General features: G+C 42.2%; 1 protein-coding gene across 1 annotated transcript in view; it reads right to left on the bottom strand.

Annotated features, from left to right (window-relative positions):
• The window catches only part of PREP (prolyl endopeptidase), a 168,825-nt gene extending 161,063 nt beyond the window's left edge, over window positions 1–7,762 (bottom strand). The window contains exons 1-2 of the mRNA XM_050949268.1: window positions 7,649–7,762; window positions 2,258–2,332 (exon numbers count right to left, since the gene is read on the bottom strand). Coding sequence (XP_050805225.1) covers window positions 2,258–2,332; window positions 7,649–7,693 — 120 coding nt within the window. The 5' untranslated portion in view covers window positions 7,694–7,762. The remainder of the gene's footprint in view (window positions 1–2,257; window positions 2,333–7,648) is intronic.
• Between the last annotated feature and the right edge of the window lie 14,271 nt (window positions 7,763–22,033).

The following is a 22,033-nucleotide window of genomic DNA, read 5'->3' as shown; positions in this document are numbered from 1 at the left end:
ACTGAATTCACCTGCTTTGTTGTTGCCCAGTTACCCAGTTGTGAGACCCCTTTGTAATTCTTCACAGTCAGCTTTGGCCCTACCTATATTGAATAATTTAATATCTGTAAATTTTTCCACCATACTGTTCATCCACTTTTCCAGATTATTTATGAATATATTGAACATCACAGCTCTCAGCACAGATGGTTGGGGAAGCACCCTATTTACCCCTCTCAACTGTGAAAACCAACCATTTATTCCTACCTTTTGTTTCCTATCTTTTAAGCACTTAGTGACCCATGAGAGGACCTTTCCTCTTATCCCCTGACAGCTTACTTTATTTAAGAGCCTTTGGTGAGGGACCTTGTCAAAGTTTTTTGAAAGTTCAAGTACCCTATATCCACTGGATCACCCCTGGTCCACGTTTTTGTTGACTCACTTAAAGAATTCTAAAATACTGATGAAACATGATTTCCCTTTACAGAAACAGTGTTGTCTCTTTCCCAATATATCATTTTCATCTATGTCTCTGATAATTTTGTTCTTTAATATAGTTTCAAACAAACAATTTGCCTGGTACTGAAGTTAGGCTTACTGGCCTGTAATTGCCAGGATTGCCTCCAGAACCTTAATTAAAAATAGGTGTTATATTAGCTACCATCCAGTCATCTGGTAGAGAGGCTGATTTCAGCAATAGGTTATATACCACAATTAGTAGTTCTGCAATTTAATGTTTGAGTTCCTTCAGAACTCTTAGGTGAATACTGTCTGGTGATTTATTACTGTTTAATTTATCAATTTGTTCAAAATCTTCCTCTCTTGACACCTGGGACAGTTCTTCAGATCTACCACCTAAAAAGAATCTATTGGGTGTGCAGATCTCCCGCATATCATCTGCAGTGAAGGCAGTGAAGACTAAGGCAAAGAATTCATTTAGCTTCTCCGCAATGGCTTTTCTTCCCTGAGTGCTCCTTTAGCACCTCTATCAGACAGTGGCCCCACTGACTATTTGGCAGGTTTCCTGCTTCTGATGTACTTTAAAAAAAATTGCTGTTAATTCAATAAGGTTTAATTTAATTTGGTAAGGTTTAACTTAATTCAAGTAAAAGTATAAAAAGGCAGGCCATGAAAGAATTTGAAGAGCAGCTAGTTAAAGACACAAAAATTAAGCATTTTAGGAGTTCATATTAAAAATGCAAATATTTGTGTATTACTGTGGGACTGTACGTAACATCTCTAGAGGCAGACATGACTAATGCAAAAGCTGGGAAGCATTATGAGCTTCAAGGGGCTATTTTAGAACCACGGGACACAGAAGAAGGAACTTTGAGGATAAATAAATTTTAGTGGGATACCTAGAGAAATACCTGTGTAGGCAGGGAATTGCGCAGTCTGGAATAATCCTGGTCATAAGGGAAACAGACACGTCTTCACCCAAGACAGGTGACAGCTGGGGAGCTGGCAGCCTGAGAGCATGTGTCCTTGCTGGACCACGAGGGGTGGTGGGGGGGGGGAATAATGGTGCAGTTGCCCTGAACTGTGACAACAGTCACCTTAAAAGAAAAAAAGTTAATAGCCATTTCAGACACTACTTCTGTCCCATCCTCCCCAAGTTCCTATGACTATTTCTTATTTTTAATCAAACAGTTTTCTCGCTCCTGGTGCTGCATGAAAGACCTACTCTAATATGAGAGCCTGACTACTTTTGGACCAATCCTGAAAACACTTATACACATGTGAAACCTTATTCACAAGACTAATCCCAAGATCCAGGGCTATCTTGGTTACAAGGGGGGAAGCAAAGAAACTTTACACAAAGAGCTGTCAAATACACAAACTAAAGAAAAAAGAGAACCTTCTTCCTCTCTTTTGGCTATATTAATTTAGGTGATAGAACATTTTGAAACAGAAACCTGAGTTCGGTAACCTTAGTATTCAGGAATCATCTGTCGATGTGGGGCAAGAGTGCTGGAACAAGTTTTATAGTGGGGGTGCTGAAAGCAGAAAGCATTATTTTGTTATTACTACTGCAGCACCTCCAGCACTCCGATGTAGGCTGCACTATAAGTAAGATGTGAACTATCCAAATTGTTTAATATCTTTATCTCTACATTAACAAAGTCACAAGATGTAGTGTCTTAATACCACTGTTTCATTGATATCAAAAAGAGTATTGTTACTGCTGACATCTCCCTGCGTTACAAAGTTACCAATATTTTGCAGGCCTACAAAGAGAGGAGGGTCAAAACATCCGATTGCATAGATAAAAAGTTACCTTTGTCTGTTCGCTGTCAGGGTCTTCCAACCAGCAATACGGGTCACATATTTTACACCCATGGTAATCATGTACCTGAATTTAAGAGAGACACATTTCTTTAACAAAACACAAAACCAAACTTTGTTTGTTTTGAAATTAGCAGATGATCCACATCAAGATGAAGGCTCTGTGGAACGGAAGAGCTGGAATATAAAAAGCACCACTCAAGTAACCACCCCAGTAATTCCTGGCTCCAAAATGAGCAAGTCAATTTTCTGTGGCCAGGAGAATGGTGGCCAAGTCAGTAAAGTCACAATGAAAGAAAAAGTCAGATGATTATCAGGAGTTATACTCACTGCTAGAAGATACATATAAATCCTATACTCTTTTCATATGGGAAACCAAGCCAAATAACCATCATTTAGCATCCTCTTCATCGTCTTGCTCAGCAATCTGAAAATACAATTAAGACGGCCACAAGACCAGTGTTTAACTGGAATTGTGACTCTTCGTTTCACTAGTAACCTTTACAGTCACTCAGTAATTAAAGTTTCCAAATTATTTAAGAGTGTGTTTGACTGTAGTTGTCCTAAATAATTTTCCTTGGCCTCATGAATATTGTTAAGTAGTGGCTTGTCTACATGACAAGTTACTGCATGGCAAGCCAGGGTGTGAATCTAGTTCAGACATTTCAGGTTTTATAAATTCACTCAGCTTTAAAAGTAGGAAGTCAAGCTGAACTTTTTGCCAGTATCAACTAAGGCTCCAATTCTGCATCCACTTCTTCTCATGAGTGATGTTAAAACACACACCTAAGTATTACAGGATTAGGGTCTAAAGTACTGCCTTTTGTGGGACAGGATGCGGGGGGAAAACACCAACCAGTTTTAACAGAACCTACATGGTTATTTTTAATGAACATCAGTTTCACCATTTGAACACAGAGGTGTTTAGTGTTCGAAATATATATTCCGAATGTTGATGTACAGAAAGCAAAGTGAGAGTCTTACAGGTGCATTATCATATAAGAAGATAAACTTTCTGATTTTCTGCATCTTTCAACATTTAGATTAAGGCCTTAATTTTCCAAGAGATTAGAGATTCTGGAGGCCTCAATTTTCGGATGCTAAATTTAAGAACCCTCAAAAGGGCCTGATTTTTGGACACACTGAGCACCTGCACTATAGGAGTAAGGGCATTTTAAGAAATCTCAAATTGGTAATCCAATACCCTGCAATACACTAGTCGCTTTTGGAAAATTTGAATCTATAGTTTTTTCTACATAAATTATATATGTAAATTTTTAAAAAGTTGCCATAAATTTAAGATTTAGTTTAGCTTTTATTTCTTACACCCAAACAATGACATTACTCTCTGGGGAAAACTCCACAAGCGATTCCTTCCTTTATTTGTCCTATGATTATACTAACACAGGGATTGGCAATCTTTGGCATGCGACCCGGCTTGTTTACCTGCCGCGTCCACAAGTTGGGCACATCTCTCGGCCTGCACCGCTTCCTGCCGCCCCCATTGACTTGGGACGGCGAACCGTGGCCAATAGGAGCCGCGATTGCCAAACCTGCAGATGCAGCAGGTAAACAAACCGGCTCGGCCCGGTAGGGTGCTTACCCTGGCAGGCCATGTGCCAGAGGTTGCTGATTTCTGTACTAACACAACACTGTTACCCTCTGTACTCCTGGGAGAATTCTGCACCAAGAAAAATTAAAAATTCTGTGCACAATAATTTAAACTTCCATAAAATACTACATATTTATCGAAATAACTAGGGCTGTTGATTAATCGCAGTTAACTCACATGATTAACTCAAAAAAGTTAATCATGATAATCGCACTGTTAAACAACAAACTACCAATTGAAATTTATTAAATATTTTGGATGTTTTTTCTACATTTTCAAATATATTGATTTCTATTACAACACAGAATACAATGTGTACAGTGCTCACTTTATTATTTTTATTACAAATATTTGCACTGTAAAAATGATATACAAAAGAAATAGCATTTTTCAGTTCACCTCATACAAGTACTGTAGTGTAATCTCTATCATGAAAGTGTAACTTACAAATGCTGATTTTTTTTCCTGTGTTACATAGCTGCACTAAAAAAACAAAAAAAAGTGTAAAACTTTAGAGCCTACAAGTCCACTCAGTCATACTTCTTATTCTGTCAATTGCTAAGAAAAACAAGTTTGTTTACATTGATGGGAGATATTGCTGCCTGCTTCTCACTTTCAAGTGACATTGTAAATAAGAACAGGCATTCGCATGGCACTTTTGTAGTCAGTGTTGCAAGGTATTTACAAGCCAGATATGCTAAACATTCGTATTGCCCTTCATGCTTCAGCCACCATTCCAGAGGACACGCTTCTATGCTAATGTTTGTTAAAAAAATAACGTATTAATTAGATTTGTGACTGAACACCTTGGGGGAAAACTGTACATCTCCAGCTCCATGGTTTTACTCGCATTCTGCCATATAGTGCATGTTATAGCAGTCTTGGATGATGACCCACCACATGTTCATTTTAAGAACACTTTCACTGCAGATTTGACAAAACCAAAGAAGGTACTATGAGATTTCTAAAGATAGCTACAGCACTCGACCCAAGGTCTAAGAATCTGAAGCCCTGCCCAAAATCTGAGAGGGACAAGGTGTGGAGAATACTTAGGCCATGCCTACACTAGAGAGTTGCAGCGCTGGTGAGGGGGTTACAGCGCTGCAACTTAGGATGTGGTCACACTTGCAAAGCACGGCCAGTGCTGCAACTCCCTGGTTGCAGCGCTGGCTGTACACCCGGTCGAGCCTCGGGTGTAGCGATTCCAGCGCTGGTGATCCAGCACTGGTCAGCAAGTGTGGATGCCCACCAGCGCTTTTATTGACCTCCGGAGTATAAGGAGGTATCCCAGAATTCCTGTCCACAACAAACCGGAAGAAAGGGAGAGCTCGGAGTTCAGCCAAACTGCTTATTTAAAAAACAAACACAGCTCCTGTTTGCTGAGCGAGCGGAGGCAGGCAGGGGAATTACTTTGGAATGTTCACAGCTGTTTGCTTGAAGAGAGAAACAGCACTCTCACACGGCAGGGGGGAAGGGGGAAGTCCGTGTTGAGCAGTTGCTGATCTGGTCTGACGGGTATTTAGAAGTACATAATTTGCATTTAGTGAATGAGAGAAGAGTGGGGGAAGGGAGTTAGAACTTTTAAAATGATTGAAGGTAGCCACAGTCCTTAGAACTTGCAAGGCAGGGAGCTGAGAACAGGGTCAACTCCAAAAATCCATTCTGTCTGTCTCCTCCACGCTCCCTGTCACATTCCACCCCACCCTCCTCTTTTGAAAAGCACGTTGCAGCCACTTGAATGCTGGGATAGCTGCCCACAATGCACCACTCCCAACAGCGCTGCAAGTGCTGCAAATGTGGCCACACTGCAGCGCTGGTAGCTGTCAGTGTGGCCACACTGCAGCGCTGGCCCTACACAGCTGTACGAACACAGCTGTAACTACCAGCGCTGCAAAACTGTAAGTGTAGACATGGCCTTAGAGAACCCGAACCACCAAAAAAGAAAATCAACCCTCTGCTGGTGGTATCTGACTCAGGCTATGTCTACACTACCGCGGCAAGATGACCTATGCCATGCATCTCCAGCTACATGAATAACGTAGCTGGATTGACATACCTTATGTTGAGTTACTGCAGGGTTTACACTGCGCGGGGGGGGGGGGGGTATCGACAGGACTTACCTTACTCTTCTCATGGGGGGGGGGTAGAGTACAGGGGTCGACTGGAGAGTGATCTGCTGTCAATCTGGTGGGTCTTCACTAGACCCACTAAATCGACCACTGGTGGATCGATCTCAGAGCGTCGATCCTGGCTGTAACGTAGATATAGCCTCTGATGATGAAAATGAACATGTGTAGGTCTGCACTGCTTTGGATTGTTATCGAGCAGAAACTGTCATCAGCATGGACACGTCCTCTGGAATGATGGTTGACGATGAAGGACATATGAATCATTAGCACACCTGGCACATAAATATCTTGTGACACCAGCTACAATGGTGCCATGAGAATGCCTGTTCTCACTTTCAGGTGACATCGTAAACAAGAAGCGGGCAGCATTATCTCCTGCAAATTGTAACCGAACTTGTTTGTCTGACAACTGGTGGAATGAAGTAGGACTGAGCGGACTTGTAGGTTCTAAAGTTATACATTATTTTATTTTTGAATTCAGTTATTTTTTGTACATAATTCTACATTTGTAAATTCAACTTTCATGATAAAGAGACTGCACTACAGTACTTGTATGAGGTGAATTGAAAAATACTATTTATTTTGTTTTTTGCAGTGTAAATATTTATAATAAAAATAAATATAAAGTGAGCAAGGTACACTTTGTATTCTGTGTTGTATTGAAATCAATATATTTGAAAATGTAGAAAACATCCAAAAATATTTAAACAAACGGTATTCTACTATTGTTTAATAGACAGATTAACTACAATTACAATTTTTTAAAATCGCTTGACAGCCCTAGAAATAACACAATATAATCACACTCCTGTTGTCAGCCCAAGCAGCACAGGGGAACATTAATCTGCACAATTCTGCATTGTGCAGTGGTACAGAATTCCAGTAGGAGTACCTCTTTAGGTCTGTAAAACTAATACAAAACATAAGTACCGTTTACTGGACAAAGATTATACTTTTATTTATCAACAGTATCATTACTGCCTGCTTAGCTGGAAAAAAAATGATGAGGGTTGTGAGAAAACATTTTCAAGATTGGGATGAAGCTCATAAGATTTGCCTTTCACTGACACCTGTGCTACAAACTGCACCACAACATACAATACAGACAGTGACTAGGAACAAAAATAATAAGCACAATTTTATAACATCATGCTAACAAAGCTTCCTGAACGAAAACAAAAACAGGAAAGACCCTTGTCCAGAGCTCAAAGCAAGCACTGCTAACTAGCACCTCAGGCAGGTCACTTAGCCTCTCACTGAAGGGAGGGACTCAGTATCTGCATCTGTAAAATGGGGCTGTTAATACTCTCCCAACTGACAGGGTGCGGAGGGGACATTCCGGTTTACGAATAATTTGGGGCTCCCCCACTGGCAGGCCCTACCCGAGTGGCCGAAAACACAGCGCGCTGCCCCCCACCTCACCCCAAGGGAATGCCACTGCCTCAGCCTGAGCCCCGCTGAGATCCGCTCCGCGGGGCAACAGCAGCAGAGACAGCCCCGGCCCGACCTTGTCAGAGCGGGGGGAAGGGCCCCACGTGCCGGGCAGCTGCTCGGGAGCAACCCCGGGGGGTGCCGCCCGCCCACTGCGGACCAAGGCGGCGGGGAGCGGGAGGAAGGGCAGCGGGGTCGAGGCTGGACTCACCGCAGCCTCGTCGCGATAGGCCTCCGGGTACTGGAAGCTCTGCATGGTGCCGCGCGGGAGCGGCTGCCGCGGCGCTGGCTCTGCAGGCGGAAAGAGGCGTGGAGCCGCGCTCAGCTGGAGCCGGCAGCCAAGACCCGCCCCCCTGACAAGAAGCGGCTGCGCCGGCACCGCTGCGCGCAGCCAAGAGGGCTGAGTGTGCCGGGGAGCCGGCAGCGCAGCGAGCACAGCGCCCTCTGCAGGGAAGAGGCTGCAGCGGACCCCGGCCGCCGCTGCTCGCTAGAAGGGCTGCGGGGATATTGCCCGCTTGGTGGCGCTGTAGCATCCTGGGGTGGGGGGAGTGCACAGAGTGAGGCCGGAGGGGAGGGGGAGGGGGTGCGTCCGCCGCAGAGAGCGGGAAGCGAGAACCCTAGTGGGCACGTGCTGCCCAGCTCTCCAGAGTGCCAGCAGGGAGCAGCCCCTGTACAGCAGAGATGCAGGGAGGGGAGGAGAAAAACCCTGACCACTTCATTCCCTTCCAGCATGTAGGAAGGTGGAGCTGCACGTGCACCAAGCACCTGAGGGCTTGTCTCCACATGAGCTGTTCCTGAAGAGCTCACAAGTGTGGACACCAAACCTGTAATAACCCTGGTTTGTTAATTTGTTTCCAAATTAGGCCTGGTCTACACTACATGTTTAAACCGAATTTAGCAGCATTAAACCGATTTAACGCTGCACCCCTCCACACAAGGAGGCCCTTTATATCGATATAAAGGGCTCTTTAAACCGGTTTCTGTACTCCTCCCCGACGAGAGGAGTAGTGCTGAAATCGGTATTGCCATGTCGGATTAGGGTTAGTGTGGCCGCAAATCAATGGTATTGGCCTCCAGGCAGTATCCCACAGTGCACCATTGTGACAGCTCTGGAAAGCAATCTGAACTCGGATGCACTGGCCAGGTAGACAGGAAAAGCCCCACGAACTTTTGAATTTCATTTCTTGTTTGCCCAGCGTGGAGCTCTGATCAGCACGGGTGGCGATGCAGTCCCAAATCCAAAAAGAGCTCCAGCATGGACTGTACGGGAGATACTGGATCTGATCACTGTATGGGGAGACAAATCTGTTCTATCAGAGCTCCGTTACAGAAGACGAAATGACAAAGCATTTGAAAAAATCTCCAGGCTATGATGGACAGAGGCCACAGCACAGTGCTTTGTGACAAGCGTAACGGAAAGCCAAAGAATCAAATTGACGCTCACGGAGGAGGGAGGTGGTACTGAGGACTCGAGCTATTACACAGTCCCCACAGTCTCCAAAAAGTATTTGCATTCTTGGCTGAGCTCCCAATGCCTGAATGGTCAAAAACATTTTTCCGAGTGTTTCAGAGTATATGTTGTCAATTTACACCCTTCCCCCCACCCGAAAGAAAAGGGAAAAAAAATGTTTCTCGCCTTTTTTCAATGTCACCCTATGTCTACTGCATGCTGCTGGTAGACGGGGTGCTGCAGCGCTGAACACCAGCATCCCCTTCCCGGTGGCAGATGGTACAATATGACTGCTATCCATCGTCATCATTAGCCCGTGAGCACTCCTGGCTGGCTTTGGTGAGGTTGGCCGGGGGTGCCTGGGTAAAAATGGAAATGACTCCCGGTCATTCCCGGCAGATGATACAGAACAGCTGGTAACCGTCTTCATCATAGCAACTGGAGGATGAGCTCCATCAGCCCTCCCCCCTCCCTTCATGTCTAAAGAAAAGATTCTGTACTGCCTGGACTATCATAGCAGCAGGAGGCTGGGCTCCTCTCCTCTGCCACCCTTTAATGTCTTGCCTGGACTATCATAGCAGCTGGAGGCTTCCTCCCCTTCATTTTATCTCACTAAAAAGTCAGTGTTTCTTATTCCTGCATTCTTTATTACTTCATCACACAAATGGGGGACACTGCCACGGAAGGCCAGGAAGTTGGGGGAGGAGGGAAGCAACGGGTGAGGTTGTTGCAGGGGCACCTCCTAGAATGCCATGCAGCTCATCATTTCTGCGGGATCTCTGGGGCTCTGACACGGAGCGGCTGTGCTCTCTGGTTCTCTAGTACACTTGCCCCATATTCTAGGCAGGATTGACTCTATTTATAGACAAAACATAAAGAAGGGAATGACCCGGGGAGTCATTCCCATTTTTGTCCATGCGCCCCCAGCCGACCTCAGCGAGGCCAGCCAGGAGCACCCATGACAACAGCAGACATTACAAAACGACTGATAACCGTCATCTCATTGCCAATTTACAATGGCATGGCAGACGGTGCAATAGAGATGGTAACTGTCTCTGCTACCTTGCAAAGGCAAATGAATGCTGCTGTGCAGCACTGCAGTATCACGTTTGTCAGCAGCATCCAGTACACATACGGTGACAGTGACAAAAGGCAAAACGGGCTCCATGGTTGCCATGCTATGGTGTCCGCCAGGGCAATCCAGGGAAAAAGGGTGTGAAATGATTGTCTGCCGTTGCTTTCACGAAGGAAGGATTGAGTGACGACATTTACCCAGAATCACCCGTGACACTGTTTTTGCATTGGGATCTCAACCCAGAATTCCAATGGGCGAGGGAGACTGCGGGAACTATGGGATAGTTACAGGATAGCTACCCTCAGTGCAACGCTCCAGAAATCGACGCTAGCCTTGGTACATGGACACACACGGCCGAATTAATGTGCTTAGCGTGGCCGCGTGCACTCGACTTTATACAATCTGTTTTACAAAACCAGTTTATGTAAAATCGGAATAATCCCATAGTGTAGACATACCCTTAGTTTGAGCCATTTGGAAGTCAATAGAACTAAACCAGAACAAGGCACTGGTATTCCAGAATAGGACAGTCCACATATGGAGCTATGAAAGCTGGCCCCCTTTAAATTCACACCCTACCTTATTTAGGAATAACTTCAATGTGTAGACAAGCCCTCAGTCTGATACACAAGGTGGAGCAATCTAGTAGAAAACCCAACACTGTGACCCTTCCCATTCCCAGCTGCTGGGCATGGCACGAGTGCTGGACTTCTCATCAGGCCACTGTCTTTGACCTTTGCTTATGTGTCTCCCAACACTGTATTTTCTTAAGTAGTAACCAGTTGGTTTAATCCTGCAGTTAGTGGGCATCTGGTAACATTTTCAAGCCCTGAACTATTAAGACAGTGGGCCTGATTCCCTTCTCAGCCACCTGAGTCTTACCTTCAATTGTCCCAACCATTTCACCGGAGTGACTTCTGATCTGCATCTGTGTAAGTGGGAGGAGGAGCAGGTCCAAAGTAGAAAGTTGCTTTACAAATCACCGTCGGCTGGATTCTCACATCATGGTAGGCAATGTCAAACACAAAGGGTGCTTTGATTTCTGGCCATGGTATTGCTATTGATTGTGAATTACCAGTGTTAGCCCCATGCACAACCAAGGTTCTGCTGAGCAGATGTCTAAGTTGTCCAAGGAAACGGAAGTCCAGCTGTAATATAAAAGTGTAAAAATCAGCAAAAGTTGGAAACTAATAACTGGTACAAGCAGAATTAAGTTAAAAGAATGGTGATAAGTGGCTCCTGTCACAGGTTGACAGGACAATGAGCTGAGAGACTCTAGAAGTTGGAGGGAATGTTTATAGTAGAAATCACTTATATGTGTTTTGACTGGTTAATTTTAATGAGATGAAGTTGCCACCTACTCTGGACACCGTTTAACTGAGGGGTGGGAGGCACCAAAAGGGGGCATGGCAACAGGTGAACTGGAGGGAGCAAGCTTTGCCAAGGTGCTTGCTATCACACAAGAGATCCACTTCCTGGACACTACAGTATTAATAAGTGATGCTCACATAAACACCACCCTATACTGGAATCCTACTGATCACTATATTTACCTGCATGCCTCCAGCTTTCATCCAGACCACATCACACGATCCATTGTCTACAGCCAAGCTCGAAGATACGGCCACATTTGCTCCAATCCCTCAGGCACAGACAAACACCTACAGGATCTCTATCAAGTGTTCTTAAAATTACAATACCCACCTGCTGAAGTGAAGAAACAGATTGACAGAGCCAGAAGAATACCCAGAAGTCACCTACTCCAGGCCCAACAATGAAAGTAACAGAATGCCACTAGCTGTCACCTGCAGCTCCCAACTAAAACCTCTCCAGTGCATCATCAAGGATCTACAACCTATCCTGAAGGGCATGCCCTCACTCTCACAGAATATCAGGGTTGGAAGGGACCTCAGAAGGTCATCTACTCTAACTCCCTGCTCAAAGCAGGGCCAATCCCCAGACAGATTTTTGCCCCAGATCCCTAAATGGCCCCCTTCAAGGATTGAACTCATAGCTCTAGGTTTGGGAAGCTAATGCTCAAACCACTGAGCTATTGCTCCCCCCCCAACAGGCCAGTCTTCACTTACAGACAGCCCCCCAACCTGAAGCAAATACTCACCAGAAACCACACAACAAAAACACAAACCCAGGAACCTATCCTTGCAACAAAGCCCGTTGCCAACTCTGTCCACATATGTATTCAAGGGACACCATGATAGGACCTAATCACAGCAGCCACACCATCAGAGGCTCATTAACCTGCACATCTTCCAATGTGATACATGCCATCATGTGCCAGCAATGCCCCTCTGCCATGTACATTGGCCAAACCAGACAGTCTCTACACAAAAGAATAAATGAACTCAAATCAGATGTCAAGGATTATAACATTCAAAAACCAGTTGGAGAACACTTCAACCTCCCTGGTCACTCAATTACAGACCTAAAAGTTGCAATTCTTCAACAAAATGGGCCTTCATCATTCTAATCCTGAAAGATATTCTGAACACATTGGGCCACAGAAAGGGAACCAAATGACATCATCACCTCTACCAGCTTTAGCTAAATCTTGAACAACACCTGGATTGCCAGACTTGGGTTCCTTTGGTCATTCTTCTCTTTGTCTGTCATTTTCCTTCTCCATTTTATTCTTCTCTGTTCTATCTTTCTCATTTTGTCTTCTAATAGCCCTCTTCTGTGTTAGCCACCAAGAAAACTTCACCCTTTGTTATTGTGCTGTGAGCACTTGACCAGAAAGACAACTAAAAGCAATGCCTTAAACACAGGGCTGGCTCCAGGCACCAGCGAAGGAAGCAGGTGCCTGGGACAGACAATACAAAGGGGCAGCACTCCATCCATTATTGGAGCAGCACATCCGGGTCTGTGGCAGCAATTCAGCGGCGGGTCCTTCACTCCCTCTCTTCCTCTTCGGTGGCACTTCGGCGGCAGCTCAACTAGGTTTTTCTTTATTTTCGTTTTTTTTTTCTTTGCCGCTTGGGGCGGCAAAAAAGCTGGAGCCAGCCCTGCTTAAACAGTCTATATCAGGGATCAGCAACCTCTGGCACACCGCCCACCAGGGTAAGTACCCTGGCGGGCCGGACGGTTTGTTTACCTGCCACGTCAAGGTTTGGCCTATCGAAGCTCCCACTGGCCGCGGTTTGCTGCTCCAGGCCAATGGGGGTTGCGGGAAGTGGCATGGGCCAAGGGATGTGCTGGCTGCTGCTTCCCACAGCCCCCATTGGCCTGGAGTGGCAAACCATGGCCAGTGGGAGCCACGATCGGATGAACCTGTGGATGCTGCAGGTAAACAAACCTCCCCGGGCTGCTAGGGTGCTTACCCTGGCAAGCCATGTGCCAAAGGTAGCCAATCTCTGGCCTATAGTTTGCCAGCTGTCAGAGTGAGGCTGATTAAGAAGATGCACTGAGCCTGTGATTCTATAGTAGTGAGGTTAGTTTTAAAAGTCAGCACCAGAGACAGAAGCTAAAACTTCTCTGCTGTTTGGTCTTTTTCATGTGTTTGTCTTGTTTTGTCTTAAAGAAAACAGGATCAGAGTTCAGCAACAATGGCAACAATAGTTCTATGCTATCTAAAAGAAGGGTGTGTTCTCTGCTGATTCTCTTCTTCTTGTGGCTCTGCAAATACCAGAGGATTGTGTGTCCCGTGCTTTCAATGCTTATGACAATAGTGCAGAGCAATGCCCAGGTTTCTGTTAGAGATGGTGGACAGTAAGGAGGGCTTTATAGGATTTTTATGAAAATGATGGGACAGATGACATTATGGGACTGAGAAAATTGCATGCTGTGAAGTTGACCTCTTGTTCTCAGTCACCCTGTGCAACTTGTTTCTTCCCCACCATGCATTGCCAAAACTTCCCAAAAGACAGTGTGCTGGACAGTGGTGGGTTACACACTAGGATCCCTACCTATGGTGTGCCACACTGTGACTCAACACAAGAACTCCTGGGAAGAATGAGCAGTGCCGATGCAAGGAGCCAAGTATGCATGCGCACAGACTATACACTATCTGCAGATGCTTTATGGCACTCACAGCATCAGCCATGGTGAGTGCGGCACCGAAGAAATAGAATTGAGGAGGGAATTGCTTGGTTGAATGAAACTTTAGCTGCCATAGTCAGCTGGGCAGTTGCACACAAAAATGGAGAGCTGCTAGGTGTGCTCGCCACGCTGGGCAATCAGGAAAAGGTATTTCAAAAATCCACAGGGCTTTCTTTAAAGGAGAGAGGGGCCTTCTAGTCTCCATGACCCCCTGGGCAGTGTGGCGCTCACAATTGTAATTACAGTGGTCAGTGTTGGACCTTGCAGATCAGCTGCTGGAGGACTGTTAGGGTTGAAATAGGTAATGCAATGTCTACACTAGCTTTGAGTCGACTTCAGTATGTTGACCATGGCTAAACGCCACTGGGGGGCAGGTGGAGGGGTGGCTTTACTGCATCACTGTAACTGGACACTTACATCAATGGGAGACAAATTTAAGTGTAGACACATGTCACAACTAGGTAGACACAAGGTGGCTTACATGGACCTAAGTTTGTAGTGTAGCTCAGGCCTCAGAGCTGTAGCAGTAAACAAGGGTGTTGCCTAGTGGATAGAACACTGGGTTAAGATTTAGGAGATGTGGGTTTTATTCCCTTCTGGGTGACCTTAGGCAAATCACTCCATCTCTGTTTCCCCCGGACGATAAGGAAGCTGACTACCTTTGTAAAGTGCTTTGAGATCTACTGACAAAATATGATATAGAAGAGCTAGGTATTATTATTATTTTCTGTTGGGCCTGAAACCCCTTTATCAACACAACAGTTCCTGCAAGATAGTTCCTGAATTTTTAAATGGAAGGCAATACTCTATGTTAGTGGGTAAAGGAAGGTTCTTTTCCTTTACTTCAAAAAAGGTTTTTAACCGCTGAAGGTCAAACACTGCATGTGGTTTATATTCTCCACTGCACTCCCATATTAGCACTAGTTTGTTCATTTCAAAAACATATTTTGGTTCATTGTGTTCTTTTAATAATTATATTTCTGGCTATCATACAGTCATTAGCTACATTCTTTCAACTTACTCAGCATATCCACACTGACTCACTTCCAGTAGTATAGTGACTCAGTAGGAAATGACCGCATTGCTTCTGTAAAGAAAGATGTGAAAAATAATCCTGTGAAATTCAGTTTTTACCTTCCCTTTTCCCTTTTCCCCACCCCATTTGATCATTATGACTTAATAACTTGAAACTTTTCTCTCCTCAAGCCGGATGTCAACTTTCTACCCTTGCTCCTGCTTTCCTCAACTTTTGTGTTTTTTCCTTATGGCAAAACACAGATCCTGCTCTTCAGATATTTACCAACAGGTGGCAGCAAAACCTCAATCTTTCACATTCTCACAAATATTGTACCAGCTAAATGAAAAGTTTCTTATTTGTATCAGGGTTTGCTGAATGATTTGAAACTCGTCTAATAATATCAGGAAAATGTTGTTTGGGGAAAATATGCTTCTGAAAATACACACTATAGTGAGTAAATTTTTCAAAAATGCCTACATGAGTTATGAGTCCAAATCCCATTGTTTTTCAATGAGACTTAAGCTCCTAAATCATGTTTACCCACTATATACAGTTTAGATTTTATTAGCATTTAAATAATTTATGGATAATTGATAGCTTGCATGGCTGTAGAGATGAAATATGAAATTCATATCTCTATATATGTCTTTAGTATTGTATAATACAACAGCATATTAAATAAATATTATTTGGTACACAACAACTCCCCAATAATATCAATTGTTTAAAAATTGAAGTAATTGCTAAAATAATGTTTAGTTCTTTTTACTTTAATGTGCTGGTTGTTTAGACTCAGAAATTACTGAAGTTCTATGAGCAAAATACTTTTCTAAAACTCTCAGAAAGAAATTATCCAGTCAAATGATTCAAACACATTTTTATTTTGTAATACATTAAATTAAAAAGAAATGTTTCTCTTTAAAAAAAGTGCTCATACATAGTAATTGCTACACTGAATCAGACTCATGGTCCATCTAATCTCTGTGTCTGACAGTGGTCAGCACTATATGCTTCCAAGGAAGGTGGGGAAAGCCTCAAAGTAAGCACAAGTAGGATAAACTGTCCCTCAGAAAAATCTGCTCCTAAAGCAGAAGACTGGCTTAACCCTTGAATGATGAGGTTTTATATCTTTTCCAAAACTTGATTTTTAGTATTTAATATAATAACTTTGGATAGTTTTGTTGTCCATATAGATAAAATGTGGAACTTCCGTCACCCTGTGAAGTGCTTATGGTTTGTCTACACACAGAAGTTGTGCTGGTTTAACTTAAACTGGTTAAAAAACAATTTCATTAAACTGGCTAAAACTTTTTGGCATCTTATATCAATTTAGTTTACACACAGGTACAAGCGAAAGCAATATGAACTAAGTTTAAATTGATATAAAAATAGCCACACAAAAAGTTGTACCAGTTTACTAAATTGGTTTAGAAACCAATACTTTTAGTTAAAGTGGTGACACTTTTTGTGTAGACAAGGCCTAACCTGTTCCCTTTCTTTTGCAATGAAATATAGGATATTCTTTCAACAATAGTCTAGGGCCTGATCTGGCAAGAAACTTACAACCAGATTTTCATAAGTGGCCTCTAATTTTGGTCCTTCAATTTTTAACTGCCTAACTCTACTAGACTTGGGCACTGAAAAATACAGGTGCCAAAAACTAGACGCCATTTATGAAAAAGTGGGCCTCAGTGCCTCTGAGGAGATGCTGAACACTCTCAGCTCCCACTGAAAAAATCAGTGTGGTTGAGCACAATCGTTACCTCCCATAAAAAGCCCAGCACTTTGCTGGACTGGTCCCTCAATATATGTATGCCATTAGATCAATTATACTTCCTGCAGCATTTCTGGAAACTTATCCCACTTTAATATGAAGCAGTACTTTTTTAAACCTCTAAATAGTTTAATTCAGCTATGACATCATGAACAAAATACAAATTTTCTGCTCTTCTAAAGAAAATTATTGCAGAGCGGCTGGAACTGCTTATATTATGTTTCTCTGTAGTGTCTTACACTGCATCTGGGCCTGACACATAGCCAGCAATGGGAGTCTTTTCATTGACTTAAATGGTGTTTGGATCACACCCCAGCTCAGCAAAAATCACAATGTAAAAACAAGAATATGTCTGTAAACAATAAATTACTCTTTTTTATAGAAATATATACAGAACAAAAATATTAAAGGGAGTACAGATGTGTGTTTATTTTTACATATGTTTGCTATTATTTTTGCTTTATTCTTTTTGTTGTACACTGCAAGAATACTTTATATACAAATTTCTGTCTTCAAACATCAATATCTACAAAAATAACCTTTTTATTGAATATGATCATACTATGAATAGCTTTTAAATGTGCAGTCCTTGGAAATGTAGATAAGTGTGAATGGGAGGGGAGTGTTCTTTTCAATCTTCAAAAGCTAACAATAAACATTTACTTGTTTTGGATGAAATCCAGGAAGTTTTGCCACTGAGTTCAATGGGGCCAGAATTTCAACCCTAATCTTAGCAGACAACATAGAAGTCAACTTTCTTTTTACAAGCTGTGACTTGTTGACAGAGTCTGGAATATACTAAATGTAGGAAAATTGATATATTTTCCTGGGAAAGAAAAACAATTTTCTCTCTTTGCTTTGTCCTGTTTACAAGAGTTCTCAGCATGAAAGATCTTTTTCAGGAAGTCATTGTCTAATTTTATTTGTTGCACATATACACACTTTGCTTGCATTTATCAAACTCTTAGAAATGGATAAATGTCTTCTATTATATACATACATTTTGACAACACCCCATTCTACCACCACATGCTTGGTTTTGCATTATAATTTCATATAATGCCACAGATTTCTGTAGGAAAAGTAGAGACTTTTGAGTAAAAAACACCAGAAAAGCCACCCAAGCTCAACTTGTATGAGTATCAACTGAATGTCTCTGAGAAGAGCGTCTTAACATAACCCCCCCCCAAAACCAAACCAAACAACTAAACTAATAAAAAACCCTACCCAACCCCAACCCAGCACAGTTCAGAGATTGTTGAATCACTATAGCTGATATGCTACATCAAGCAATGTGCTAGGATTTTGCATGTTAAATTGCTCTATCTGCTTTTTAAAACAATTTATTTTAAATATTATCATTGACATTTCATAAGGGAGAAAATAATAAGAAGGAAACAAGAATTTCTGTTCCAAAATAAATATTTGAATATGTATATTAAGAAAAACAAGGTAACCACAGAATAAAAATAGTGCATTCATAAAGAATTCAAAATTGATTTTTATAGGTTTGGATAATTTCTGTAGTGTTTGATTCTCTTCTAAATGAACATAATCTAAACACAATTTGTAATTAAATTAGAAATGTCCAATGTTTTTATAATTGAACTTGACATTAATTATATTAATAATTATTAGTTTGTTATTATTTATTATTGCAGTGCCCACAAGTCAGGGCCAGCCTTAGGAAAAATGGTGCCTTGGGCTAACTTGTATTTTGGCATCCCCAGCCCCGGCTGCCTCCCCAGATTCATCCCCATCCCCTCTGTCCCCCATTCCCTCCCCAGATTTCCTACCTCTCTCATGGCCCCCAGGCCCTGCTGCCTTCCAACCAATTGCCCCAAGCTCCCTTCCACAGCCTTGCACTCCAGGCCAGCCTGCTTTTAGCCACTTGACCATGGTGCCTTCGGTGTGGCTAGATAGGAAAGGCCGTATTTTAGAAATGTTATGAATAAAGAATCTTCACAGTTTAGACATAGCCTTGGTGTAGGCCTCTGAGTTGAAGATGATGCCCAGGTTATGGGTCTGAGTGACAGGCCGGATGGTGGTGGTGTACACAGTGTTTAAGAAAGGAGGTAGCGGGGAGTGCTTGGGGTGAAGATTAAAAACTCTGTTTTAGCCATGTGGAGCTTGAGCTGATGGCTAGACATGTACAAGGAGATGATGTGAGAGAGACAGACTGAGATTTTAATTTGAACAGAAGCAGGGGCAACTCCAGGCACCAGTCCAGCTAGTGCGTGCTTGGAGTGGCAAGCTGCAGGGGGCGGCAGGTATGCCGAAGGCATGGGACTGGCAGATCACCCACAGAAACGCTGCTGAATCCATGCGACCAGCCGACCGCCCACAGACATGCCACCGAAGGCTGCCTGACTGCCGTGCTTGGACAGAAGGAGATAGCTTGGAACAGAGAGAGAGATCTGTGAGTCATTGGTAGTAAGATGGTAGTTGAATTTATGATTGCAGATCAGATTAGCCTGAGATTACCCCCAATATAAAGTGTAGAGAGAGACAGGAAAAGGACCAAGAGGGATCTCCCACAGAAAGTTGGAGAGGGCATGGAGACATTATTTTCCTATTCTAAAGTGCCATTCATTGTTAATAAAAGCTCATTAATTTTAAATGGTTAGCATTTAAACTAATTAAATCCCCACATGATTTACTAAATTAGTTACCTCTTATGGATATGAATTTTTTGCTTCTGAAGACACAGTAAACTTGCTGAAATCCAATGCCACTTATGCATTTTTTTAAAGCAGACAATTGGTAGTGTTTCCCTTACTATGGAGCTGTGGAATTTCTCCTGCATAAAAATTGCAGCATGTGTTGGATACTAGAACAGCCCGACTGTTTTTAAATTTTAAAATGGTAATGTTATTTTCACAATTTTTAAATATATTTATTTATTTATTTTTACTATCTTCACAGCTGGTAGAAATAATTTTGGAGGAAAATTTTGCATTTCAACCAAATTTTATATATATAATTAGCTTTATTAGGTGATTTTCAACCGGCAGGTGTGACACTGCACTCCATAAAGTGGAAACTCTTTTTGTCATTGATGGAAAGGAATTCCTCAACATTGTCAAAAGAAGAATGACACAGTTCAAGGCTCCTCAGACTGGATTGTGCCCATTTGCAGAAATACCCATGACAGAGTTCAGGAGGAGGAGAACTCCACAAGAGGAATTCCACAGAATTTCACCCAAATCATTGAGGAAGAAAGTGCCACCCTTAAACCCTGAGCATCCCAAAGGGAACGTCAGAAGGCATAGGGCAATCAGTGCCTCTCTACTAGCTTTGAGAATTCAACAACCCTGTTCCCTGACAGCACAGCTCCAGTGGAAACTGATAACAGGATCCATGACAAATATATTACAGTAAATAAAATTACTTTGAAGCAGAATTTGAGGTTTTGATTCTTCACTCTGAGCCAGTTGTGATTCAGAGCCGTCCATCCCCCTTTCCGTCTGCCCTAAGTTAGGGCTGAACAGGGACACTCCAATTTACACCACTTAAGTAAAGATCCTTCAGCAGGAAAGTTAACTGGTATCAAAAGTTTCTCTGAGGTATAAAGGAATTTGTTTAGCCTTGAAAACACTAGCACTTTCCATACTATCAGTTAACTATGGCTTAATAAAATGTGTATATGTCTAAAACATCCAAAAGGGCTAGAGGAGCATTTTCAAGATAATCCTATTTAAAGAAATTGTCCTTTGAAGTGAAACAAATAACAGCTGGGTTATTAGAACAGGAATATTTTTAAAATCTAATTTTCTTTTTAACCATTTACACGGTTTACCTTATCCATTTTGTTCAGCTTTGACACTGAAATTAGACTGCTCTGTTTCCGTTTCTGTACTTCTACTGTAATCTTCAGTTTTGATTTCTATACTTTTTGGGAAGGTTTAAAACTAAAAAAAAGATTTATTGAAATAAATTTTGAAAATCAATAATTACATCCTAACAAATTCTTCGTTCTTTCTTTAGTCTGAATTTCAGAGCTAAAGTATTTGGGAGTTTTCTTATAAGAGACACATTCTGGAGAAATGAATCAGTAGTTAGATTGCTCCCTCCCTCAAAAAGTATTAGGATATAAACTCCCATAATTTCACGTACTCCAAAATTTTGGCATCAGATTTGAATGGAGCCTAATCAACTGCCTGAAAAAATTGATGCTTCCCAAAGACTATCAGAGCTGGAGGGCAGAGAAAAAGAAATCGTGGGCCACCTTCTCAGATGATGTACATCAGCGTAGTTCAGTTGAGGAGCTGATCCTGAGTGTTTGAATTGGTTTTGTATTTGTCAATGTTACTACTTAATCAGAACCTATATTTTTCCATTTTATAATCTGAGAGCACTGATATCAAATTTTCCATCTGTGCAACACTCAATTTCTTTATAACAATCCAGTGCATCATCATCATCATTAATACCATGTTAAATGAGATATTGTCATACCAGCAGAAAGACACATAAAAAAGAAACAAGAAGAGAAGATAGTGAAGTACGGAGAACTCCACCACAAAGTGGAATGATTATGGAAAACTAGAACAAAAGCAAGCTCAGTGATTATTGGACCACTCGGTGTGACCCGTGAGGGTGTATGAGCAGCTCAAGAACACATTTGGCATGCCAAACATCGTGATCAGTGACCTCCAAAAGACGTGAGTCTTAGGCACTGCAAGAATTTTAAGGAGCAAGTACAGTTGAGCACCTAAAATGTAGGAATTCTGCTGAGGGTTTAACAAAACTCCTGATTACCCAACTCATAGGAGACAGTTGGTGGTCCAGATTTATTAGTGACTCATAAGGATAAATTTTAGACAGCTTTTCCCTTTTTATGCTTAAAGATCTTGTATGTACTGAAGGCTATTTTTTTTATTAAATTATCCCCATACTGTAATACTGAGGGATAATAATAATAATAATAATATCTCATTTTCATATTTAAAGGAAACATGCAAGTACTGTACATTGTGGGCTATATCTCCTACTTTTCCAGGGGTATGGTCTTGATTATCTAGCAGGTCTTGTCCATCTTTACTTATTATGATGTTGCTAATGCTGTAGACAGCCTTTCACTGAATTCATTCATTACCTCTCTAAAAATTTTTCATTTTTTCTTATCAAAAACTTCAAGAAATGATAAAATCTTTTAGGGGAATTTTTTCTGGTCACCTGAGTTTTTTGTCCTATTACCAAGTTTCCAAACATCAATTTTCA

The sequence above is a fragment of the Gopherus flavomarginatus genome, chromosome 4, assembly GCF_025201925.1.
Source record: "Gopherus flavomarginatus isolate rGopFla2 chromosome 4, rGopFla2.mat.asm, whole genome shotgun sequence".
Lineage (NCBI taxonomy): Eukaryota > Metazoa > Chordata > Testudines > Testudinidae > Gopherus > Gopherus flavomarginatus.
Note: the sequence above shows the minus strand (reverse complement) of the source record. Positions and strands in the feature narration are given on the sequence as shown.